The sequence below is a fragment of the Oncorhynchus mykiss genome, chromosome 19, assembly GCF_013265735.2.
Source record: "Oncorhynchus mykiss isolate Arlee chromosome 19, USDA_OmykA_1.1, whole genome shotgun sequence".
NCBI classification, from domain to species: domain Eukaryota; kingdom Metazoa; phylum Chordata; class Actinopteri; order Salmoniformes; family Salmonidae; genus Oncorhynchus; species Oncorhynchus mykiss.
The window spans coordinates 25854254-25880469 of NC_048583.1; the positions used below are offsets into that span (position 1 = coordinate 25854254).

General features: G+C 43.1%; 1 protein-coding gene across 2 annotated transcripts in view; it reads right to left on the bottom strand.

Moving 5' to 3' along the window:
• Positions 1-21820, bottom strand: part of ston2 (stonin 2) — a 50284-nt gene extending 28464 nt beyond the window's left edge. The window contains exons 1-4 of one of the 2 annotated variants that reach the window (XM_021573703.2): positions 21712-21820; positions 15204-15385; positions 10425-10568; positions 6899-7108 (exon numbers count right to left, since the gene is read on the bottom strand). In XM_021573703.2, coding sequence (XP_021429378.2) covers positions 6899-7108; positions 10425-10568; positions 15204-15294 — 445 coding nt within the window. In that variant the 5' untranslated portion in view covers positions 15295-15385; positions 21712-21820. The remainder of the gene's footprint in view (positions 1-6898; positions 7109-10424; positions 10569-15203; positions 15386-21711) is intronic. The other variant, XM_036954498.1, reaches the window with a different exon arrangement.
• Positions 21821-26216: the final 4396 nt, after the last annotated feature.

A 26216-nucleotide genomic window follows, 5' to 3' on the forward strand; every position in this document is an offset into this window, starting at 1 on the left:
CACTTAAACAACACAATGTAACTCCAAGTCAATCACACTTCTGTGAAATCAAACTGTCCACTTAGGAAGCAACACTGATTGACAATAAATTTCACATGCTGTTGTGCAAATGGAATAGACAACAGGTGGAAATTATAGAAAATTAGCAAGACACCCCCAATAAAGGAGTGGTTCAGCAGGTGATAACCACAGACCACTTCTCAGGTCCTATGCTTCCTGGCTGATGTTTTGGTCACTTTTGAATGCTGGCGGTGCTTTCAATTTAGTGGTAGCATGAGACGGAGTCTACAACCCACACAAGTGGCTAAGGTAGTGCAGCTCATCCAGGATGGCACATCAATGCGAGCTGTGGCAAGAAGGTTTGTAGTGTCCAGAGCATGGAGGCGCTACCAGGAGACAGGCCAGTACATCAGGAGACTTGGAGGAGGCCGTAGGAGGGCAACAACCCAGCAGCAGGACTGCTACCTCCGCCTTTGTGCAAGGAGGAGCAGGAGGAGCACTGCCAGAGCCCTGCAAAATGACCTCCAGCAGGCCACAAATGTGCATGTGTCTGCTCAAACGGTCAGAAACAGACTCCATGAGGGTGGTATGAGGGCCCGACGTCCACAGGTGGGGGTTGTGCTTACAGCCCAACACCGTGCAGGACGTTTGGCATTTGCCAGAGAACACCAAGATTGGCAAAATCGCCACTGGCGCCCTGTGCTCTTCACAGATGAAAGCAGGTTCACACTGAGCACGTGACAGACGTGACAGTCTGGAGACGCCGTGGAGAACGTTCTGCTGCCTGCAACATCCTCCAGCATGACCGGTTTGGCGGGGGGTCATTCATGGTGTGGCATTTCTTTGGGGGGCCCCACAGCCCTCCATGTGCTCGCCAGAGGTAGCCTGACTGCCATTAGGTACCGAGATGAGATCCTCAGACCCCTTGTGAGACCATATGCTGGTGGGGTTGGCCCTGGGTTTCTCCTAATGCAAGTCAATGCTAGACCTCATGTGGCTGGAGTGTGTCAGCAGTTCCTGCAAGAGGAAGGCATTGATGCTATGGACTGGCCCGCCCGTTCCCCAGACCTGAATCCAATTGAGCACATCTGGGACATCATGTCTTGCACCACAGACTGTCCAGGAGTTGGCGGATGCTTTAGTCCAGGTCTGGGAGGAGATCCCTCAGGAGACCATCCGCCACCTCATCAAGATTATGCCCAGGCGTCATACAGGCACGTGGCAGCCACACACACTACTAAGCCCCATTTTGACTTGTTTTAAGGACATTACATCAAAGTTGGATCAGCCTGTAGTGTGGTTTTCCACTTTAATTTTGAGTGTGACTCCAAATCCAGACCTCCATGGGTTGATAAATTTGATTTACATTGATAATTTTTGTGTGATTTTGTTGTCAGCATATTCAACTATGTAAAGAAAAAAGTGTTTAATAAGAATATTTCATTCATTCAGATCTAGGATGTGTTATTTTAGAGTTCCCTTTATTTTTTTGAGCAGTATATATATATATATATATATATATATATATATATATATATATATATATATATATATATATATATATATATATATATATATATATATATATATATATATATATATATATATATATATATATACACACACACACACACACACACACACACACACACACACACACACACACACACACACACACACACACACAGTGTCGGAAGTTTACATACACTTAGGTTGTAGTCATTAAAACTAATTTTTCAACCACTCTCACACTACAAATTTCTTGTTAACAAACTATAGTTTTGGCAAGTCGGTTAGGACATCTACTTCTTGCATGACACAAGTCATTTTTCTGAGCTCTAGTCAAAAGGAAGCGTTATGTTGGGTGTTTATTACAGCACAGAGAACATTTGCCATCACACACAATGAGAGACCGTTCTGATTGTTGCGCTGATATATAGCTTTTTGCCATTCTCAGTGCAGGAGGTACATATAGCCCTGAAATCCTTAAATCAGAGAAAGCCTGCAGTTCCTGATCTTTTGGATCCCTGCTTTTTAAATCTGGCAGCTGTTTTCATAGCTGAACCACTTACATATCTGTTCAAATCTAATCCTGGAATGTAATGAAATTCCAAAGATCTGGAAATCAGTATTTTTAAAAAGGGGGAGATCCAACTCTTTAAATTATTATAGCCCAATCTCAAAAGCTGTCACCCCTGGTGAAAATACTTGAAAACCTTGTGAGTAAACAGCTAAAAGAGTTTTTATACACTAACTCTATTTTATCAATATACCGATCGGGCTTCAGGAAGAAGCATAGCACAATTACAGCAGCCATTAAGGTTTTAAATGATATCACTGAAGCCCTTGACAAAAAAACAGCACTGTGTCTCACTTTTAATTAATCTCTCTAAGGATTTTGATACAGTTGATCATGCTATACCGAGGCAGAGATTGTTGGGTGTAGGTCTTTCAGAGCATGCAGTTGCATGGTTTGCTAACTATCTGTCTGATAGAACTCAGTGCACTCAAGTTGATGGGCTCATGTCTGCTAAATTGTCTGTCTGTAATCGTGTGCCCCAGGGCTCTGTACTTGGTCCCCTCTTATTCACTATTTATATAATAATTTAGACAAAAAATAACAAAATGCACAACTTCACTTTTATGCTGATGATATTGTTATTTATTGTTGTGCCTCATGTGTCACAATATCTTTCTAAACTGCTTTTTCTACTGTTCAACATACCTTGTGTCAATTGAAGCTTATACTGACAAAACTCAACTAATGGTGTTTTCTAAAGAAAGAAATAGATCTCTGAACCTTTCACCTATTACTATCTGTCAGGGCAATGAGATTGAGACTGTAACATCATAAATATCTTGGAATTTTAATTGATGACGGCCTCTCTTTAAATTGCATTTCAACAACTTACAAAAAAATTGAAGTTGGGATTTTATTTTAGGAATTAGACCTGTTTTTCTTTTTGAAGCCAAAAGGAGGCTAGTATCAGCTACATGTATGCCTTTACTAGACTATGGGGATATTTTATATATGAATGCTTTCGCTCAGTGTTTGAGAACAATTGACACCCTTTACCATGGCACATTGAGATTTATTTTAAACTGCAAAATCCTTACGCACCACTGCACTTTGTATACCAGGGTTGGCTGGCCTTCTCTAGTCACTCGTAGGCTCAGTCACTGGTATACTTTTATTTACAAAGCAGTTTTGGGTTTACTACCATTTTACTTGGGCATTTTTATTGTTCAGAAATGTGATGGGTAATCTCTTCGTTCGCAGGACTTTATCCTGCTAACTGTTCCAAACGTCCGTACTGAATTTGGTAAAAGGGCTTTTATGTACTCTGCGCCATCGGCTTGGAACGCCTTACAAAATACTGTTAAACTGGAAGAACTTGTCCCGATTGGTGTTTTTAAATCACCGACGAAGGATTTTGAGGCTGATTCCCTGACCTGTCAATGTTTATAATTTGCTGGTTTATGATTTTGTTATACTCTTGTGAATTCTACTGTTCTTACTGGATTACTTGTAGTTTTTCATGTCTGTCTGTAATTGTGTAATGACTTGGTGCTGCCTATCTTGCCTAGGACGCGCTTGAAAATTAGATTTCAAATCTCAATGAGCCCTTACTGGTTAAATAAAAGGTTAAATAAAAAATAAATAGTGCTCTAGGGAAAAGGTAATTACAGGGGAGGGGAGGAGGATTCGGTCTAACAGGACAACCTATATTTTCATGTTGGAACTCGCCCCAAACCATTGTGGTAGTGAGTAAGTGATTGAGTGAGTGTGAGCCAGACTGTGCATCTCTAGTCTCCTCTACTATGTCTCTCCCTGTTAAGGCTGCCTTCCTAGCTGAACTGACAAGCACAGCTGAACACACACACACACACACACACACAATCCATCATTCATGGACACACAATCCATCATTCATGGACACACACACTCGCAAAAACTTCTGCCCCGAACCTCACACATCTGTCAGAGAATTATTACTAGTGTAGCGCATTTTAGAATGACAGAGATATACACACACCTCTCCCACTGTCCAATTTCCACCATAAACACAGGGATAACTCCCAACCTTCCCTTCAAAACAACAGAAGTTCTGTCACAACCCCTCATTAAGAAAGAAGAAGCAGCCACTTCAACGCTTCCTTCCCCTCTTGCTGGGAATGTGTGTGTGTGTGTGTGTGTTTCTTTCCCTTGTCTCGTATACTAGGACTAGGTTACTCCAGAGAAGAGACAGAAGATAAGGCAGTCTGTTCCATATAATATAGAACTTCTCAGTCAACATTAAAGTTGTATCTCAATAATCAAATGTTTTTCTCTCCTCATCTCAGTCTATTAAAAGGAAAGGAGACCATGAGAGGAGAATATTGAGACGCAGCCAGCCCCACGTTGGGAGTCTCTAGTGCTCCAGACGGGTATGCACAATAATCATATCAACAGACAAATCCACTTCCTGTTAACACTACTGCTTAGTTATGGAAGGATTAATGAAAAAAAGGGAGCGACAGAGGGGAACCGGGAAGAGAAAATGAACATATCATGAATGAGTGAGAGAAAGAGGGTGAGTGAGAGAAAGATTGAATACTTAGTGGCTTCAGAAAGTAGTCATACCCCTTGACTTATTCCACATTTTGTTGTGTTACAGCCTTGAATTCAAAATGTATTAAGTATTTCTCTCACCCACCTACACACAATACCCCATAATGACAAAGTGAAAACATGTATTCTTTTTGTGTGCAACTTTATTGAAAATTAAATACAGAAATATCTCATTTACATAAGTATTCACACTCCTGAGTCAATACATGCTAGAATCGCCCTTGGCAGCGATTAGAGGTGTGAGTCTTTCTGGGTAAGTCTAAGAGCTTTGTACACCTGATGGTACAATATTTGCACATTATTTTTTCTAAAATTCTTCAAGCTCTGTCGAGTTGGTTGTTGATCATTGCGAGACAGCCATTTTGAAGGCATGCCATAGATTTTCAAGACGATTTAAGTCGAAACTGTAACTAGGCCACCCAAGAACATTCAACGTCATCTTGGTAAGCAAGTCCATATATTTGGAATTGTTTTTTTTACAATATTGTCCTGCTGAAAGGGGAATTTTGCGCCCCATGTCTGTTGGAAAGCAGACCGAATCAGGTATTCCGCTAGGATTTTGCCTGTGCTTAGTGTTATTCTGTTTCTTTTTATCCTAAAAAAAAACTAGTCCACCCCAGTGACAAGGATACCCATAAAATGATGAAGCCACCACCATGCTTGAAAATATGAAAAGTGGTACTCAGTGATGTGTTGGATTTGCCCCAAACATACCGCTTTGTATTCAGGACATTAAGTTAATTTCTTTGCCACATTTGTTGCAGATTTACTTTAGCGTCTTACTGCAAAAAAGGATGCATGTTTTGGAAACTTTTTTATTCCTTCTTTTCACTCTGTCATTTAGGTTAGTATTGTGGAGTAACTACAATGTTGATCCATCCTCAGTTTTATCCTATCACAGCCATTAAACTATAACTGTTTTAAAGTCACCACTGGCCTCATACAAGCCCTTTCCAAACAATGCAGAGTTAAAATGTAAGAAAAATAGCAAATAAATAGCAAATATTGCTCGGCTCTCCATTTCCTGTAGTCCACAATCAGCTCCTTTGTCTTGCTGACGTTAAGGGAGAGGTTGTTGTCCTGGCACCATATTGCCAGGTCTCCGACCCCCTGCCTGCAGGCTGTCTCACTGTGATCAGGCCTACCGCCATTGGCAAACTTAATGGGGTTTGAGTCGTAGGTGAACAGGGAGTACAGGAGAGGACTATGCACACACCCCTCAGGGGCCCCTGAGTTGAGGGTCAGCGTGGCAGATATGCTGTTGCCTACCCTCACCAGCTAGGGGAGGCCCGTCAGGAAGTCCAGGATCCAGTTGCAGAGGGAGGTGTTTAATCCCAGGGTCCTTCGCTAAGTGATGAGCTTCGAGGGCACTATGGTATTGAATGGTGCGCTGCATTTAATTAACAGCATTCTCGTGTGTGTGTGTGTGTGTGTGTGTGTGTGTGTGTGTGTGTGTGTGAGAGTGAGTGAGTGAGTGAGTGAGTGAGTGAGTGAGTGAGTGAGTGAGTGAGTGAGTGAGTCCGGCTATGAGGACAAGCCCATTTATCTCATCAAGAGAAATATTCAACTCGCCAAGACTCTGTCCCCTCTAACCCTGTCTCTATGGAAACTTGCGCGCGCGTGTCCCATCAGCCTGAGATTTCTCCCTTAGTCTCTCTCTTTTCTGTTGAAATATACAAGCAAGAACAGACCACATCCCTAAACACATAGAACATTTCCTCAAACACTATTCCTAGCGGTTCCAACACATGCTTTACTTCACTTTTCTGTGTGACTTGCTGTAGCAAATCAATTCAACGTGGATAGAAAAACATTTATATCTAAGGCAGCTTCTCTCTGTCCCACACAGTATAAGTCATGTCCTCCTCATCCCTACCAAACTTCCTTCTAAGCTCCCTCATCCTTAGGGAGCAGGCCGCTGGACTCTGCTCTCCTCTAACTTCATTCCCCTCTCCTTACCTCTTCTCTCCCTTCCCCTTCTCTGTTTCTGACGGAGGGAGTGGCTGAAAGCAATTGAGCTGAGTCACAGACAGGGAGAGAGTCAGAGGAAGGTGTGGTCTTGTAAGCGCAATGTATGTGTGTGTGTGTGTGTGTGTACCTTATCTAATAATTTAAGTAGGCAGAAATCTATGACTACCATTGCCCACTTCCTTTCTGTAGCACACCTGAGGGGCTTAGAGGCCAAGTACTCTTTCCCAATAACTAACTATTTCCCAACAAAACATACACACAATATGAGTGTGTGTGTGTGTGTGTGTGTGTGTGTGTGTGTGTGCGCATACTCACTGGGTGACTGGGGTCGGGATGACGACTCATTGTGCCGTTCCTCTGCGTTTAGGGAGGGAAGATCACAAGATGACGCCCCCATGCTCACAGAGCTCTTCCCTGATTGTGTGGTCCAGACTGAGCCTGGTTCTGATTGGGTCCAGCTGCTCTCTGAGGGCGGGACGGCACTCCAGAAACTGGCCGTGGAACAGACACTGTGTCTAGAAGTACCTGACAAAGCGGCAGAGACACATGGTTACACACACTATCATAAACACGCAAACACTATACTTTTTTTTTTACCAAATAAATAAACCAATGTATAGGAGTGTCATTCAACCCCCTTTGCTGTTGATCATTGGCTGTGGAGTTTTTAATTAACACGTCTGTAATTAATATAACATGTATTTATCTGTACTTGAACCTACAATAATAACTAAGTCTACCAGAATGCCTTAGAAATACGGATTCATATAAAGGAGATTCCTCATAACAGAAAACAAAGTTCAGAAAAACATTGTCTGCTTGTTTTAGTCCATTTCAAAATGTAAGAAAAGTACAACATGTCTACAGATGACCTTTCAACATGGCCTGCTCCTGAGCCTCCTCACTACTTAGGCAAACATAATGTTGTAGGGCTTCCCTTATGCCCCATTTATGGCGGTGCGAGCTGCCACGAGTGAGTGCTAGCTAGCTACCGGCCGGAACATTGAGCTAGCCAAGACCAACAACACAAACAGACTATATAGCTACAAGTAGTGAGTGGAGTTACAGACTATACTAAACAAGTTAAATGTCTTACCTGTGATGAAATGTTTTCCACACACATAGCTACGTGTAGCGTACTTGGACACCGGTTCCCCACATTTCACACGCCGAGAAGCCTGAAGCCACTGGGCTCTTCTTCCAGGCCTTATTTCCCTACGTGGGAGCATTGCAAGCCGTAGATCGGGATTTCTGACCAGGCTATATAATAAGAGGGGCATACCTTCTTAAGACGTAAATATTGACTTGGAGTATGGAACGATTCTATAATGAACAAAAATATAAACGCAATATGTAAAGTGTTGGTCCCACGTTTCATGAGCTGAAATAAAAGATCACAGAAATGTTCCATAAGCACAAAAAGCGTATTTCTCTCAAATGTTGCGCACAAATGTTTACCCCCTGTTAGTGAGCGTTTCTCCTTTGCCAAGATAATCCATCCACCTGACAGGTGTGGCATATCAAGTCTTGAGGGGGTGTGCAATTTCACATGCTGACTGCAGGAATGTTCACCAGAGCTGTTGCCAGAGAAATTCATTTTAATTTCTCTACCATAAGCTGCCTACAACGTCCTTTTAGAGAATTTGGCAGTACGTCCAACCGGACTGACAATCGCAAACCAAGTGTAACCACGCCAGCCCAGGACCTCCACATCCAGCTTCTCCACCGGCATGATCATCTGAGACCAGCCCCCCCAGACAACTGTGGGTTTGCACAACCAAAGAATGTCTGCACAACTGTCAAAAACCGTCTGAGGGAAGCTCATCTGGGTACTCGTCAACTTCACCAGGCCCATGACCGGACTGCAGTTTGCCGTCATAACTGACTTCAGTGGGCAAATGCTCACCTTCGCTGGCCACTGGCACACTGGAGAAGTGTGCTCTTCACAGATGAATGCCAGCTTTCAACAGTACCGGCCAGACGGCATGCATGGCGTCGTGTGGGCGCGCGGATTGCTGATGTCAATGTTGTGAACAGACTGCCCCATGTTGGCGGTGGGGTTATGGTATGGGCAGGCATAAGCTAGGGACAACGAACACAATTGCATTTTATCAATGGCATATTGAATGCACCGAGATACCATGACGACATCCTGAGGCCCATTGTCGTGCCATTCAACCGCCGCCATCACCTCACGTATCAGCATGATAATGCACAGCCTCATGTCACAAGCAGAGGTAGACAATTCCTGGAAGCTGAAAATGTCCCAGTTCTTCCATGGCCTGCATACTCACCAGACATGTCACACATTGAGCAATAGTGGGAAGCTCTGGATCGACATGTGCGGCAGCGTGTTCCAGTGCCCGCTAATATCCAGCAACTTCACACAGATATTAAAGAGGAGTGGGACAACATTCCACAGGCAATAATCAACAGCCTGATCAACTCTATGCCAAGGAGATGTGTTGCACTGCATGAGGCAAATGGTGGTCACACCAGATATTGACTGGTTTTCTGATCCACGTCCCTATTTTTTGTTTTGTTAAGGTATCTGTGACCAACAGATCCAGATCTGTATTCCCAGTCATGTGAAATCCATAGATTAAGGCCTAATTAATTTATTTCAACTGACTGATTTCCTGAACTGTAAATCTGTAAAATCTTTGAAATTGTTGCGCGTTGAGTTTACATTTTTGTTCGGTGTGAAAGGGTGAGCGACTGAATGTATAAACGCTTTCCATGTGTGAACACACACAAGAGACACACACATTAAACCAAACCCCAAGACAACGCTCGTTTTTCTTCAGTCATAGCCGCTGCATTAGGTAATGACCAAGCCCCCCAGAAAATGTTCAGTTACATGCAGTTAGCTAGTGTTCTAATGACTCAATGGGAGTATCTACTCTTTGTTAACTAAGACTTTTACAAATGAGTATGGGGCATAGATACCCCCAATACCAATGATGATTGTCTGCTAGTTTAAATGTAGTTTTGGTCATCAAGAATGACTTCCATAAACGACCACAAGAAAATATTTAAACTTTGGTTAAAATGTTTTGTTGCAATTACGATTCTGTGATTTTAACGTTGGTCGTGTACACTATACAAAAATACATGTTTTCAATTTTCTAAAGATCAGATATTTGGAGATTTCAATCAATTTCCCTGATTCACCCTTTCCTCCCCACCCCCATGTGGGAATGTGTGGTATAATGGCTACTTTTCAGCCTTGGTGTGTGTTGGTGCTGACTGTGTCGTGTTAGTGTGTGTTAGTGCACCACTTCAGAGACCAGCAGAGAGAGCAACACATACTGTACACTCCTGGGTGGCAGCCATCGAGTATGGTGCCATTACCCAGCATACTCTACTGCACTGGATAGACAACAGACGCCTATCTCGGTCTGTCGTTTTCAAGGGAGACGCCAGAGGTGAAGAGGAGGAGAGAGTAGAGGAGGGTGGAGAAGGAAGGAAAGCAGCGATAAATACCAAGGAGTAGGACGAGTGAACACAGAGGGAGGTGGAGATGAAGGAGAGCGAAGAGGAGGGAGACATTCGTGTTAAGACGAAGATGACTGGGAGAAACAAAGCAAAAACAACAGAGGAGAAGAAAACAGTGGAGGAGATCAAAGCATGGATGGAGACAAGAGGGACGGTAGGGAAGAGGAAGAACAAGAAGGAGAAATAGGAGGTGACCAAATCATCATGATAGGGGGAACCTGTGACCAAAACCTGTGTACTTTTAATAAAGGATATTTTTGCAAGTATACAGAGTATGCGAGAGTCCCTTTCACAATGTACAGAATTCTACTTAGCTAGAAAGCGATAGTGAGCGAGTAATTACCTTTTACCTGCGACTGCGGATTGGGCGAGGGCCAGGGCTTCTCTTCGAATAAGACCCATGCGTTCTGCTGAGGGGCTAACAGCTCGACACTGGAAGAGTTCTCAGAAGGGGCGGGGCTAGGCCTCTGCAAGCTGCTGTCCACATCTAATGTGTGCACACACACACACACACACACACACAGAATGAACCAAGGGAATGTCTTTCTATGACAACATTTCTGCCCTATTCCTCGTTTAACCCTTTACATCCCGAAAATGGCAGGTTTGGACACTGATAAGCACCTAAATTGGAATGTAGTGGCTGTACCAGTAACATGCTATACATAATGTCAGAGCTCAGGGCCTCCGCTTCACAGCTCTGTATGGGTTTTGACTGACAGTCTTCTGAACTTGAGCACCACTCGTTACAAGAAGTTGCCCCCATCCTCCTGCTAATTGGGCAACTTTTGCAAATGTTTTGTCGTCTGAGTGAGGGAAATACTGTAAATTAAGAGGACTACAATAAATATTGTGTTGATGTCATACAAGCAAGCCAAACACATGTGAGTCCACATGATTTGTTCTGAAAAAATTGTTTTTTTTTGGGGGGGGGGGGGGGGTGGGGGGGGGGGCTTTGTTGTATACAATGGCTTTGTTGAATATTCATTTCTGATTGGCTTAAAGAGTGTACATCATTTTCCTATGACGCAGAGTCTATTTGCACAGTAGAAAAATATATGGATATAGTTTATTCTTACATGTTCTATGTTTGAGCTGCTTTTGCAAGTAAATGTCAAATTGAAAACATTATTGGCATTGTTTATTTCAATTTTCATAATAGGAAGCTTGGACTGATGGTTGGTTAGCTAAACTAGCAGGTCTGTTTGTTTGGTTGCCAAGACAACTACTGTCCTATCTAGTAAACTTGCTAGCTACTTCAGTGGATGTTGAACACATTTCTACCATCAAATGGGTTAAATTAAAGCCATGGTATACAGTTCATTCGGAAAGTATTCCCACAATGTAACAAAATGTGGAAATAGCCTTATTCTAATATTGTTTTTTTTAATCCTCATCAACAATACCCCATAATGACGAAGCGAAAACAGGTTAAGGATTTAAAAATACATGTAAAATAAAAAAACTTTACATATGTATTCAGACTCAAAATGAGGCTCGAAATTGACTTCAGATGCATCCTGTTTCCAATTTTTCTACAACTTGATTGGAGTCTACCTGTGGTAAATTCAATTGATTGGACATGATTTGGAAAGGCACACACACCTGTCTAAGGTCCCACAGTTGAGCAACTACAATGTTGTTGATCCATCCTCAGTTTTATCCTATCACACCCATTAAACTCTGTTTTAATTTGGTCTCAAGGTGAAATCCCTGAGCGGTTTCCTTCCTCTCCACCAACTGAGTTCAGAAGGATGCCTGTATCTTCGTAATGACTGGATGTATTGATTAACCATTCAAAGTGTAATTAACAGCTTCACCATACTCAAAGGGATATTCGATGTCTGTTTTTTTATATGAGGCATGGAAAACCCTCCCTGGTCTTTGTAGTTGAATCGGTGTCTGAAATTCACTGCTCGACTGAGGGACCTTACAGATAATTGTATGTGTGGGGTAAAGAGATGAGGTAGTCATTCAAAAATCATGTTAAACACCATCATTGCACACATAGTGAGTTCATGCAACTAATTATGTGACTTGTTAAGCAAATTCTTACGCCTGAACTTAATAAGGCTTGCCATAACAAAGGGGTTGAATACTTATTAACTCAAGACATTTCAGCTTTTCATTTTTTATTAATTTGAAAAAATGTGTCAAAACATAATTCCACTTAGACATTATGCGGTATTGTGTGTAGGCCAGTGACACAAAATATAAATTTAATCAATTTTAAATTCAAGCTGTAACACAAAGTGTGGAAACAGTCAGGGGTTTTGAAAACTTTCTGAAGGCACTCTACGTGCTGTTGAAAATGTTGTTTTACCGGAATAAAATAAGAGGCAACTCATCTGGCTGTACAGTACCTGCTGAACAGGGCTTACAACATATTTTACTTTGATTGTTGTTTGATATACCGGGTAAATGTAATAATTTCAGAATGAGGACAGCAGTCACTTTTGTGAGGCGCACTGCCTGGCCGAAGCGAGAGGAAAAAAACATTTGATTTGGAGATGGGGTGAAATTGCCCCCCACCCCTAATCTGATATTGGTAGTGGGGTGTTAGATACCTAGTCTCTCATATGGGAGGGAGGCAGGAACACAGAGACACACGAGAGAGAGAAGTCAGATCAGATAGATCCAGCACAGAAAGGCCCATCTCATGAGAATCATAAGCAGCAGATTTTAATTTAGAATGGAAAATGAATGTGTTTAACTTCTTTGGGACTGGGGGGCAGTATTGAGCAGCTTGGATAATAATGTGCCCAGAGTAAACTGCCTGCTACTCAGGCCCAAAAGCGAGAATATGCATATAATTAGATTTGGATAGAAAAAACTCTGAAGTTTCTAAAACTGTTTGAATGATGTCTGTGAGTATAACCGAACTCATATGGCAGGCAAAAACCTGAGAAAAAATCTGAAGTCTGTAGTTTTTCAAGTCATTGCCTATCAAATATACAGTGTCTATGGGGTCATATTGCACTTCCTAAGGCTTCCACTAGATGTCAACGGTCTTTAGAACCTTGTTTGAGGCTTCTACTGTGAAGGAGGAGAGAATGAGAGCTGTTTGAGCCAGAGGTCTGGCAGAGTGCCATGAGCTGATCACGCACGCGCCTATGAGCGGTAGTTGCGTTACATTGCATTTCTAAAGACAATGGAATTCCCCGGTTGGAACATTATTGAAGATTTATGATAAAAACATCCTAAAGATTGATTCTATACATTGTTTGACAAGTTTCTATGAACTGTAAAATAACTTTTTTGACATTTTGTCTGAACAAGTGATCGCGCATTATGCATTTGGATTACAAAAAGGAGGTATTTAGAAAATAAATGATGGACTTCATCGAACAAAACAAACATTTATTGTGGAACTGGGATTCCTGGGAGTGCATTCAGATCAAGATCATCAAAGATAAGTGAATATTTATAACGCTATTTCTGACTTTTCTGACACCTCTCCTTCTTCGGAAAATGGCTGGATGTCTTTCTGTGACTAGCGCTGACCTAACATAATCGCAAGGTGTGCTTTCGCCGTAAAGCCTTTTTGAAATCTGACACAGAGGTTGCATTAAGGAGAAGTTGATCTATATTTCCATGCATATCATTTGTATCTTTTATCAATGTTTATTATGAGTATTTCTGTAATTTGATGTGGCTCTCTGCACTTTAATCGGATGTTTGTTTGAGGCAATGCATTTCTGATCATAACACACCAATTTCAAATGATGTTTTTGGACATAAAGATTAACTTTATCGAACAAAACACACATGTATGGTTTAACATGAACTCCTGTGAGTGCCATCTGATGAAGATCATCAAAGGTTAGTGATTAATTTAATCACTATTTCTGATTTTTGTGAGCCCTCTCCCTGGCTGGAAAATGGCTGTATAGTTTTCTGTGACTAGGTGCTGACCTAACATAATCATTTGGTGTGCTTTCGCCGTAGAGCCTATTTGAAATCGGACACTGTGGCTGGATTTACAAGAAGTTTATCTTTAAAATGGTGTAAAATACTTGTATGTTTGAAGAATTTTAATTATGGGATTTCTGTTGTTTTGAATTTGGCGCCATGCAATTTCACTGGCTGTTGATGAGGTGGGACGCTACCGTCCCACATATCCCAGAGAAGTTAAGCAACAGAACCAAATCGCATTGAGTCGTTCTCTAATCAAACCAAATCACACCGAATCTTTTCAAACTAAAAGGTATCGTACCTGTATCGTATCGATCTAGATACGTGTTGAATCCTCTTGAAAGGAAAATATGCACTTCGAAGAGCACATGGAGCAAATGGAAGAATCGTGAGGATCCACAAGAGGTGAACAAGTTACACTTGAAATTCCCTATTAATGTTTGCCAGCTAAATATCTTATAACGTATAAGTTAACTATTTAAGATGTGTAAAACATATTTTCTGTAGCTCAGGGCTCCAGCTATGAATTTGGTTTGCTAACTTGCTAGCTATAGGTGGCTAGCTTGCAAGATCACGCTTCTTGGTTAGAGCAGAGACAATCAATTCCCTACTGGATCAATTGTGAGTAGCCTTTTAAAATAGTTGTATAACATTTTAAGCTAGGTTGTCTGACCTTTCAAATAGGGCATGCTTGCTTGCGCTTGCTAGATAGCATCCACAATGGGAATTTGCTAGTACTTTGATAGCATAAGAAATAAATAGGGCCCCTTGTGTGCACTGCTGTAATACCGTATATCCCGGTATGAAGGTAAGGAAATTTGAATACCACCCAACCCTAACACACATCCATACACACCGGCAAAGGTCCTCAGGGGAAGGTCCAGAGCCTGCTGGTTTTCTGTTCTACCTGATAATTAATTGCACACACCTGGTGTCAAAGGTCTAAATAAGTCCCTGATTGGAAGGGAACAATGAAAAAATGCAGTGGAACTGGCGTCATGGTCCAGAGTTGTGTTCAGGGATCTAAAGGATACCTGCCAAATTCACTAAGTGTGTTATTGACGTACAGTCTGTTAGCGTGCTGACCCCGACATCTCCTTGCCAGGTAAATATGTGCTTAATTGTATATATGCATAAAATGATGACATTAAAAAAAACTTCATCCTACAGTATAGGATTTAAATGACTTTCACAATATGACTCGTACCTGCTTGATGCTCTGTGCCCGTCCCGAAGGCTTCATCTGCAAACGCCACCCAACCAGCTCTTCCCGAGCCCACTCTGCTGGCAGTGGCCATGGTTTGTGTGTGTGTGTGTGTGTATACACTCCACTAGATTCCACTAGTTCCTGCCCTCACACCTGTCTGCATCCATGCACAACTGGACACGCTGAGGAGGAGACAAAAGAGAGAGACAAAGAGAGAGAGAGTTAACATGGAGGAATGATAAACTGAAGCACAATCTTGGCAGCCACCTGCTGCTGACACAGGTCTGAGGACCAAGGTTTGTTTGAGAACCAAGAAACCCTCAGCTGCATTCAAACACATCAGGTGTGACACCTAGGAGTCATAGCAGACTGTTTAAGCATTTGAAGTGTGTGTACCAGAGGCAGTCCTGTAATAAAGTTGCTTAGACACCAACTACAGGACAACAAGCATATTGGTTTGATAAGCTACTCTTGGTAAAGATTCAACGTTGGTCTCACCCACAAGACAGCAAACTCCCCTTCCCATGTGCTGCACTCAAACACAACACAGACACTTTCTGGAAGTCTATGGCAGCATCTTCCCTACATAGTGCACTATATAGGGAAGAGGGTGCCATTTGGGATGCATGCTATAGACTGACTCTCTGTTGACTAACCAGCAGAGACAGAATGAGCATTCAGTTCACCATAACAAAAGTCGGCATCGAGCTGTTGACAATACGTGTCCATTCTATTTATGGGGGGTCGTGCTCTTCAGGACAGGAAGACACTGTCAGTGTGTCTGTGTCAGGAACTTTTGAAATCCGAGAAGCCTCAGCTCTCCAGCCCCTGGTTGCCAGTCCCAGACCTCAACCCTAGTCTACCAGCCCCTGAGCCCACAGATCTGACGTGACCATGATGCTGGCTATGAAATAAGTTGGTTTCCACAGAATCCTCTATACAAAACCTTGATTCTAAAGTGGTTGTTTCCTGCTCTTATGAGTACTTAACCACTTCAGTTCCCATTGTGTTAAGTTCTTAACTTCTAATGCTGTTGAAGTAATATGGCTACAGTTTTACCTGCCTCACCTAAAGCCCATTATTTTGGGAAGCTGCTATAGACGACCAAATGCGAACAGTATCTGGAAGAAAAAGCTTCAAGCTGTAACCAGTGCCTGCAACCTGGATCAGATTGTCAGTCAATCTATCAGGGTATTTATAAACAGCACAGGAATGAAATCATCCACATGTATTGATCACATCTTTACTAATGTTGCAGAAATCTGCTCTAAAAACAGTATCACAATCCATTGGATGTATTGATCATAATATAGTAGTCATATCTAGGAAAACCAAAGTTCCAACGCCTGGCCTAAGATAGCGTATAAGAGGTCATAGGAATCACTACAAAACATATTCTATGTGGAAGATGTAAAGAATATTTGCTGGTCTGTGGTGTGTAATGAACAGCAACCAGACTCTGCACTTGACACATTTCTGAAATTGCTTATTCCAGTTAATAATAAGCATGCACCCATTAATACAATTACTAAAAACGGTTCAATCCCTGTGGATTGATGATGAATGGAAAGATGGTTGAGAAGGATGAGGCCAAAGGAATGGCAAATAAGTCGGGCTGCACAGCCGATTGGCAAACATACTGTAAAATGTGAAATTATGTGACTAAACAGAACAAAAATAAGAAGAAACTGTACTATGAAACAAAGATAAATTATATAAAGAATGATAGTAAAAGTTTTGGAGCACTTGGCTGCATCATTCATCAAAGGAGAACTCGGCTGCATCATTCATTGAATCAGATGGCTTATTCATCAAACACCACTGATATTGCCAACTACCTACACATCCATGCATGACTGATCAAATTATGAAAGACAAGCATTGCAATTTTGAATTCCGTAAAATTAGTGTGTAAGAGGTGTAAAACAATATTGCTGTCTATCAATAATGACAAGCCACCTGGGTCTGACAACTTGGATGGAAAATTATTGAGGATGGGATCAAACAATATTGACACTCCTATTGGCCATCTATTCTATCTAAACCTACAAGAAAGTGTGTGCCCTCAGGCCTGGAAGAAATCAAAAGTAATTCCACTACCCAAGAATGACCAGATACAATGCTATTTCAAAGTAAACACATATTTTCAGCACACTTATAGGGAAGGGCATTCAGCAATCACCACAAATGACTGATGATTGGCTGAGACAAATTGATAATAAAAAGATTGTGGGAGATGTTTTGTTTGAGTTAAGTGGAGCATATTAGATTATCAATCATAATCTGCTGGTGGAAAAATGTATAGTACCAGTCAAAAGTCTGGACACACCTACTCATTAAAGAGTTATTTTATACATTGTAGAATAATAGTGAAGACAATAGCGCATATGGAATCATGAAGTAACCAAAAACATGTTAAACAAATCAAAATATATTTTATATTTCAGATGCCTTGATGACAGCTTTGCACACTCTTGGCATTCTCTCAACCAGCTTCATGAGGTAGTCACCTGGAATGGATTTCAATTAACAGGTGTGCCTTGTTAAAAGTTAATTTGTGAAATGTATTTCCTTCTTAATGCGTTTGAGCCAATCAGTTGTGTTGTGACATGGTAGGGGTGGGATACAGAAGACCTATTTGGTAAAAGACCAAGTCCATATTACAGCTATGAACAGCTCAAATAAGCAAAGTGAAACGACAGTCTATCATTACTTTAAGACGTGAAGGTCAGTCAATGCAGAACATTTCAAGAACTTTCAAGGTGCAGTCGCAAAAACCATCAAGCGCTACGATGAAACTGGCTCTCATGAGGGCCGCCACAGGAATGGAAGACCCAGAGTTACCTCTGCTGCAGAGGATATGTTAATTTGAGTTACCAGCCTAAGAAATTGCAGCCCAAATAAATGCTTCACAGAGTTCAAGTAACAGACACATCTCAACATCAACTGTTCAGAGGAGACTGCGTGAATCAAGCCTTCATGATCAAATTTCTGCAAAGAAACCACTACTAAAGGACACCAATAAGAAGAAGAGACTTGCTTGGGCCAAGAAACATGAGCAATGGACATTATTAATGTTAGTTCTCTGTGTACGGGTCGGTGGAAATCTGTCCTTTGGTCTGATGAGTCCAAATTTGAGATTTTTGATTCCAACCGACAAGTCTTGTGAGACGCAGAGTAGGTGAACGGATGATCTCCGCATGTGTGGTTCCCAGGGCAGCAAGGCTGGCTCTTAAACGTACACAGAGAACTAACATTAATAATATGCATGTCAATCTCTCCTGTGTCAAAGTAGAGGAGAGATTGACTTTGAATGCACTGAGCTGTCTGTTTATACTACTGGCACACAGCTCAGACACCCATGCATACCCCACAAGACATGTCACCAGAGTTCTCTTCACAGTCCCAAAGTCCAAAACAGACTATGGGAGGCACTATATAGAGCAATGACTTCATGAAATGCTGTTCCACACCAAGTAACTCATGTAAGCAGTAAAATCAGATTTTTTAAAAATAGATAAAAATACACATTACACAATAGCGGGTACCGTGAAGACACACACACATACACACACACGATAACATACGCACGGATTTTGTGTTATAGATACTGTGTGTGGTAGTAGAGCAGTGGCCTGAGGGCACACACGTAATGTGTTATGAAATCTGTTATCTAATCTCATGTAATGCTTTTTAAATTGTATATAAATGCCTTAATTTTGCTGCACTCCAGGAACAGTAGCTGCTGCCTTGACAACAACTAATGGGGATCCATAATAAAGACAAAATACACAGTGTGTCTGCTGGAGCAGTGGCTCCCTAACCATTACTGATGTGAACCACCTAAAACCTTTCAAACGAAATATCCCTAACCCCGTTTGAGCTGGACACAATCAACCTGTTTGTCCTGTCCCCCCCAACCCCATCCCACTACTTAGGAAACACTTTCACCGGATATGAAATCATGTTTTCCTGCGAATCCCAAAATCAAAATCCTCATTAACAAGAGCATGGGAGTTTTCCTGCTCTTTAAATACTAGAAGTCCACTAAGTTCCCACTGTAATACTGGGGATAGCGAGGAAACATATTTTTGTACCAGGGCACAGTCACAGTGTGTGTAATAGAGGATTCACATCGGATATGCACCGCAAAGGTCACAGATAAGTCTTCAAAATGTCAGGAAAGGTCAGGAGAGAGGAAAATACATATTTGGCCGAAAACCATCACATACAGTTTTTCCATATTACACTCCGAAGGAGAGAAAAGTGAGAGGAGAGAGGGGGGAGAAGACAGGGAGAGGCAGCAGAAATACAAGAGAGCAAGGTGGAGAGAAACAAAGCGAGAGAGTAGGAGAAAGATACAGGGTGGAAGAGGGGGATAAAGAGAAGGGGGGGGGGGGGCGGGACGACAGTGACAGGAAATGTTAAAAGGAAACACAGTCTCTGTAACTGCCCGATAAACATTACTGACTCATTCCATTTCTATTTTCTCCCCCCCCCCCCCCCCCCGGCTCATTTTCTCTGGAGGATGGCTGGTTGTATCCTTCCATGCACATCTGTTCTGCCAATGTCTCTCCTCTTTCTCACAGAGAGAAAGACACTTCTCCAGCTCCTTCCTCTTCCTCTCTCTGGTGGATTCTCTCTCCCTCCAACAGTCTGCTTCACAGACCAAGTACACACCCCGTCTCTAATGATAACTGACAGTGTATTTGGCCTAGACCAAACATCCAGGCTTGGTTTCAATCAAGCCCACACCCTCACACTTACTCCAAAAAGACACTATGGTTCCAAATCCACCACAATACACAATTGACATGCTAATTTGCATGATTTCGATGTGACAAAGAAGGTGTCATATCTGAGAAACGGAGTAGAAGCCTAACAGTAACAATTGCGCGCGTGCACACACACACACACAGAGAGAGAGAGAGAGAGAGAGAGAGAGAGAGAGAGAGAGAGAGAGAGAGAGAGAGAGAGAGATAGAGAGAGATAACTGAAGAGATCAAGGTGATTGTGAGAGACTAGCCCACTGCTCTTCGGCAGCTCTCTCAGCTCATTGGGCAGGTAGTGAAGCATTCAAAACTGTACTCATGTCAACTCATATCCTATTCTACTATTCTGTCTCTGACCCAAAATAATTACGCAATGAATGACGACACACGGTTAGACCGAACTTTGATTCTTGAAAAATATCTAATGGTCTACAAGACTGTCTCTCCTTGGGAAGCCTCTTCAAATCTGTTTGCCAAAAAGGGTAGGCTACATTTTTTGCTAGTAGACATGAACCCTAACCAAAACAACCATGTAAATCCAACAGATGGCTATGGTTTAATTGTCTTCAGTGATTCCTCTCCTGTGCTCTGTGTTCCTTCATGGCCATTGAAATGAATGCAGTATAAATGGCTGGATGGGGTGGGTCTTCTATAATTTAATATGCAATGAAAGGAATGGGTAAATGAAGGGATAAGGGGAAGGAGTGATGATACAGATGATATAGAGTGCAAGGGATTAGAGATGTGAGTGAAAGTAGGGATAGAGGGGTGAGAGTATGAAGGGATAGGTAAGGAGAGAGGGATATAGGGAGTCAACGAAGGAGGAGAACAGAGGGGTGGATTGTTCTAACCCTGGGCGCTTTCCAAACCCTGACTCAGCGCCCAGCCGAGACACACACACCACTGCCAGGCCAAGGGTCCAGACATGCACTGTCAACCATATGTTTGTGTGGGGGTAGTGTCTAAACACACACACACACACACTTCCATCAGTAAGTCTGTCACATAGTTGTGATAGCATTCGGCAGTGACCCCGAACCCCCCTCCTCATCATTTCTGCTGTGGCATGCTCCCTACCCCCCTCCGCTATGTAAACATACTGCTGGCACAATGTTGACATAAAGTCACAGGGACATGGTAAATAACTAGCACTACTACAGTTGGTCTGTATGTGAGTCTGTTTACTTTGCTTCAGACTACTTTCTACCTGTGTTGGCATATAAGGGTAACGCAATGTAGGAGAGCTATGGCAATGTATCACCGTAACCTACTATTTCCACAATTTAAACTGTAGGCTAAGTAGTCTGGTGTATTCCATTGACTATAAAGACCAGTTAGTGTGGGATGTATTTAGCGGCCATAACCCAATACATGCTTTAGGCTACTCCTCTGCAACTATTGACAGAATCCTGCAAGCATTGATCAAGAGACTCAAGTTTGCCCACAGTCTTGGTACAGAATAATAACTTCCTCGCACTCTCCAACCAGGTTACGGACAGATTCTCGATCGACACTCACGGCAGTTGGCTTTCTCTGCAACAACCTGTTGATCAACTGACCGACCCGATTTGCCCTGTCGCACTTGCACGCAACATTGTATCACAGACACACAACGAATCAGAGCCTCTACTAACTTCGAGAAAGAGCAACACTTGGCAACAACGTAGCCCGGTAGCCTTACATGGAAAGGTGATATAAAATGGTTTGGGATAAACAAATAATTCAATGTTACGTACCGATATTGTTTGGTGTTATATGCGCTGCAGTCTCTCCGTGTTCCAGTGAGCCAGACTGTCGACCAGAACGAGACCTGGAGAGTGAGACCGGTGACGCGGAAGGATTGGGCACGCACCATGCGCTGCCCTCGCGGCTTGTGATTGGTCAATCGCCTAACGTGAAATACTCACACGTCGACGTGAACAATAAAACACCTATTATTATTTTTTTTATCTGTGAGAAGAGGAAGTCATTATTATACACTTCATGGCGAAAAGTATGTGGACACCCTATTCAAATTAGTGGATTCGGCTATTGCAGCACACGTTGCTGACATGCATATACAATTGAGCACACGGCCATGCAATCTCGATAGAGAAACATTTATGCCAGGCTAGAGCCGGCTGGTCAGCTGCAAGGCTGTTACTGGGAAGTGAAAATGTCTAGGAGCAACAACAGCTTGGCTAGGAAGTGGTAGGCCACACAAGCTCACAGAACGTGATAGCCAAGTGCTGAAGTGCTTAGGGTGTCTGTCTTCGGTTGCAACACTCACTACTGAGTTCCAAACTGCCTCTGGAACCAAGGTGAGTTCCAAATTGCCACTGGAAGCAACGTTACCACAAGAACTTGACCCGCAACACTGGGGCCCCACATGGGTGCGTGCTCAGCCCCCTCCTGTACTCCCTGTTAACCCACCACTGCGTGACCATGCACGCCTCCAACTCAATCATCAAGTTAGTAGACGACACAACAGTAGTGTGCTTGATTATCAACAACGTAGAGACAGCAGGGCACTTGGAGTGTGGTGTCAGGAAAACAACCTCTCACTCAACATCAACAAAACAAAGGAGATGATCGTGGACTTCAGGAAACAGCAGAGGGCGCACCCCCCTATCCACATCGAAGGGACAGCAGTGGAGAAGGTGGAACGTTTTAAGTTCCTCGGCGTGAACAACTACCTGCCCTCCATGACAGCTACAGCACCCGATGTCACAGGAAGGCCAACAAGATCATCAAGGACAACAACCACCCGGGCCACTTCACACCGCTACCATCCAGAAGGTGAGGTCAGTACAGGTGCATCAAAGCTGGGACCAAGAGTCTGAAAAACAGCTTCTATCTCAAGGCCATCAGACTGCTAAACAGCAATCACTAACTCAGAGAGGCTGCTGCCTACATTGAGACCCAATCACGGGCCACTTTAATAAATGGATCACTAGTCACTTTAAACAATGCCACTTTAAATAATGCCATTTTAATCATGTTTACATATCTTACATCACTCATATCATATGTGTATACTGTATTTTATACCATCTATCACTGACATTTTCAACATGTCCCTGATTGAGTCTGTAATAACAACATGTTTCAAGCAGACCACCATAGAACACGAAGGCAACCTGTGCCCAAGAACACGAAGACAACCTCCCTAAATGACTACAGACCCATAGCACTCACGTCCGTAGCCATAAAGTGCTTTGAAATGCTGGTAATGGCTCACATCAACACCATTATCCCAGAATCCCTAGACCCGCTCTAATTTGCATACCGCCCAAACAGATCCACAGATGATGCAATCTCTATTGCACTCCACTCTGCCCTTTCCCACCTGGACAAAAGGAACACCTACGTGAGAATGCTATTCATTAACTACAGCTCAGCTTTCAACACCATAGTACCCTCAAAGCTCATCACTAAGCTAAGGATCCTGGGACTAAACACCTCCCTCTGCAACTGGATCCTGGACTACCTGACGGGCCGCCCCCAGGTGGTGAGGATAGGTAACAACACATCTGCCATGCTGATCCTCAACAGAGGAGCCCCTCAGGGGTGCTTCCATCACTCTCTTAGCCCCTACCTGGGCTCGAACCAGGGACCCTCTGCACACATAGACAACAGCCACCCTCGAAGCATCGTTCCACAAAAGCCACAGCCCTTGCAGAGCAACAACTACTTCAAGGTCTCAGAGTGAGGTCACCAATTGAAACGCTACTAGTGCGCACCCCGCTAACCATTTCACATTGGTTACACTCACCCCCCTTTTGACCTCCTCCTTTTCCACAGCAACCAGTGATCCGGGTCAACAGCATCAATGTAACAGTATAGCTTTCGTCCCTCTCCCCTACCTGGGCTTGAACCAGGGACCCTCTGCACGTATAGACAACAGCCACCCCCGAAGCATCGTTACCCATCACTCCACGAAAGTCGCGGCCCTTGCAGGGCAAGGGGAACAACTACTTCAAGGTCTCAGAGCGAGTGACGTCACCAATTGAAACGCTATTAGCGCGCACCCCGCTAACTAGCTAGCCATTTCACATCAGTTACATGTGCTCAGTCCCCTCCTGTACTCCCTGTTCACCCACGACTGCATGGCCAGGCACGACTCCAACACCGTCATTAAGTGTGCAGATGACGCAACAGTGGTAGGAATGATCACCGACAACGACGAGACAGCCTATAGGGAGGAGGTCAGAAACCTGGCCGGGTGGTGCAACCTAACAACATATCCCTCAACGTGATCAAGACTAAGGAGATGATTGTGAACTACAGGAAAAGGAGGACCGAGCACGCCCCCATACTCATCGACAGGGCTGTAGTGGAGCAGGTTGAGAGTTTCAAGTTCCTTGGTGTCCACATCACCAACAAACTAGAATGGTCCAAACACACCAAGGCAGTCGTGAAGAGGGCACGACAAAGCCTATTCCCCCTTAGGAAACTTAAAAGATTTGCCATGGGTCCTTAGATCCTCAAAAGGTTCTACAACTGCAACATCGAGAGCATGGTTGCATCACTGCCTGGTATGGCAACTGCTGGGCCTCCGACTGCAAGGCACTGCAGAGGGTAGTGCGAATGGCCCAGTACATCACTGGTGTTAAGCTGCCTGCCATCCAGGACCTCTACACTAGGCGGTGTCAGAGGAAGGCTCTAAAAATTGTCAAAGACCCCAGCCACCCCAGTCATAGACTGTTCTCTCTACTACTGCATGGCAAGCGGTACCGGAGTGCCAAGTCTAGGACAAAAAGGCTTCTCAACGGTTTTCACCCCCAAGCCATAAGACTCCTGAACAGGTAATCAAATGGCTACCGGGCTATTTGCATTGTGTTGCCCCCCAACCCCTCTTTTATGCTGCTGCTCCTCTCTGTTCATCATATATGCATAGTCACTTTAACTATACATTCATTTACATACTACCTCAATTTGCCTGACCAACCAGTTCCCCCGCACATTGTCTAACCAGGCTGTCTGCATTGTGTCCCGCCACCACCCACCCGCCAACCCCTCTTTTATGCTACTGCTACTCTCTGTTTATCATAGATGCATAGTCACTTTAACCATATCTACATGTACATACTACCTCAATCAGCCCGATTAACCGGTGCCTGTATGTAGCCTCACTACTGCCATAGCCTCGCTATTGTATATAGCCTCGCTACTGTTATTTTTCACTGTCTTTTTGCTGTTGTTTTTATTTCTTTACTTACCTATTGTTCACCTAATACTTTTAAAAAATGCACTGTTGGTTAGAGCCTTAAGTAAGCATTTCACTGTTGTATTTGGTGCACGTGAAAAATAAACTTTGATTTGATTTATTGCACCTTTCCTAAGCCGCTCGGCCAACGCTCATCCATATATTTATATGTACTTATTCTCATTCACCCCTTTAGATTTGTGTGTATTAGGTAGTTGTTGTGGAATTGTTAGATTACTTGTTAGATATTACTGCATTGCCGGAATTAGAAGCACAAGCATTTCACCCACACTCACATTAGCATCTGCCAACCATGTGTATGTGAAAAGTATGATTTGATTTGATAACTGTTCATTGGGAGCTTCATGAAATGGGTTTGATGTCATTGGACTCTGGAGCAGTGGAAACACAATCTCTGGAGTGATGAATCACGCTTCACCATCTGGCAGTCCGACAGACGAATATGGGTTTGGAGAACGCAGGAGAACGCTGCCTGCCCGAATGCATAATGCCAACTGTAAAGTTTGGTGGAGGAGAAATAATGGTCTGGGGCTGTTTTTCATGGTTCGGGCTCAGCCCCTTAGTTCCAGTGAAGGGAAATGTTAAGCTACAGCATACAATGACATTCTAGATGATTCTGTGCTTCCAACTTTGTGGCAACAGTTTGGGGAAAGCTCTTTCCTGTTTCAGCATGACAATGCCCCCGTGCACAAAGTGAGGTCCATACAGAAATAGTTTGTCAAGATCAGTCTGGAAGAACTTGAGTGGCCTGCACAGAGCCCTGACTTCAACCCCATCGAACACATTTGAGAATAATTGGAACGCCAACTGCGAACCAGGCCTAATCGCCAAACATCGGTGCCCGACCTCACTAATGCTCTTGTGGCTGAATGAAAGCAAGACCCCGCAGCAAAGCTTTGCCAGAAGAAAGGAGGCAGCAAAGGTGGGACCAACTCTATATTAATGTCCATGATTTCGGGAATGAGATGTTCGAGCAGGTGTCCACATACTTTTGGCCATGTAGTGTATTATCGTACTGTTTCATTGTCACTG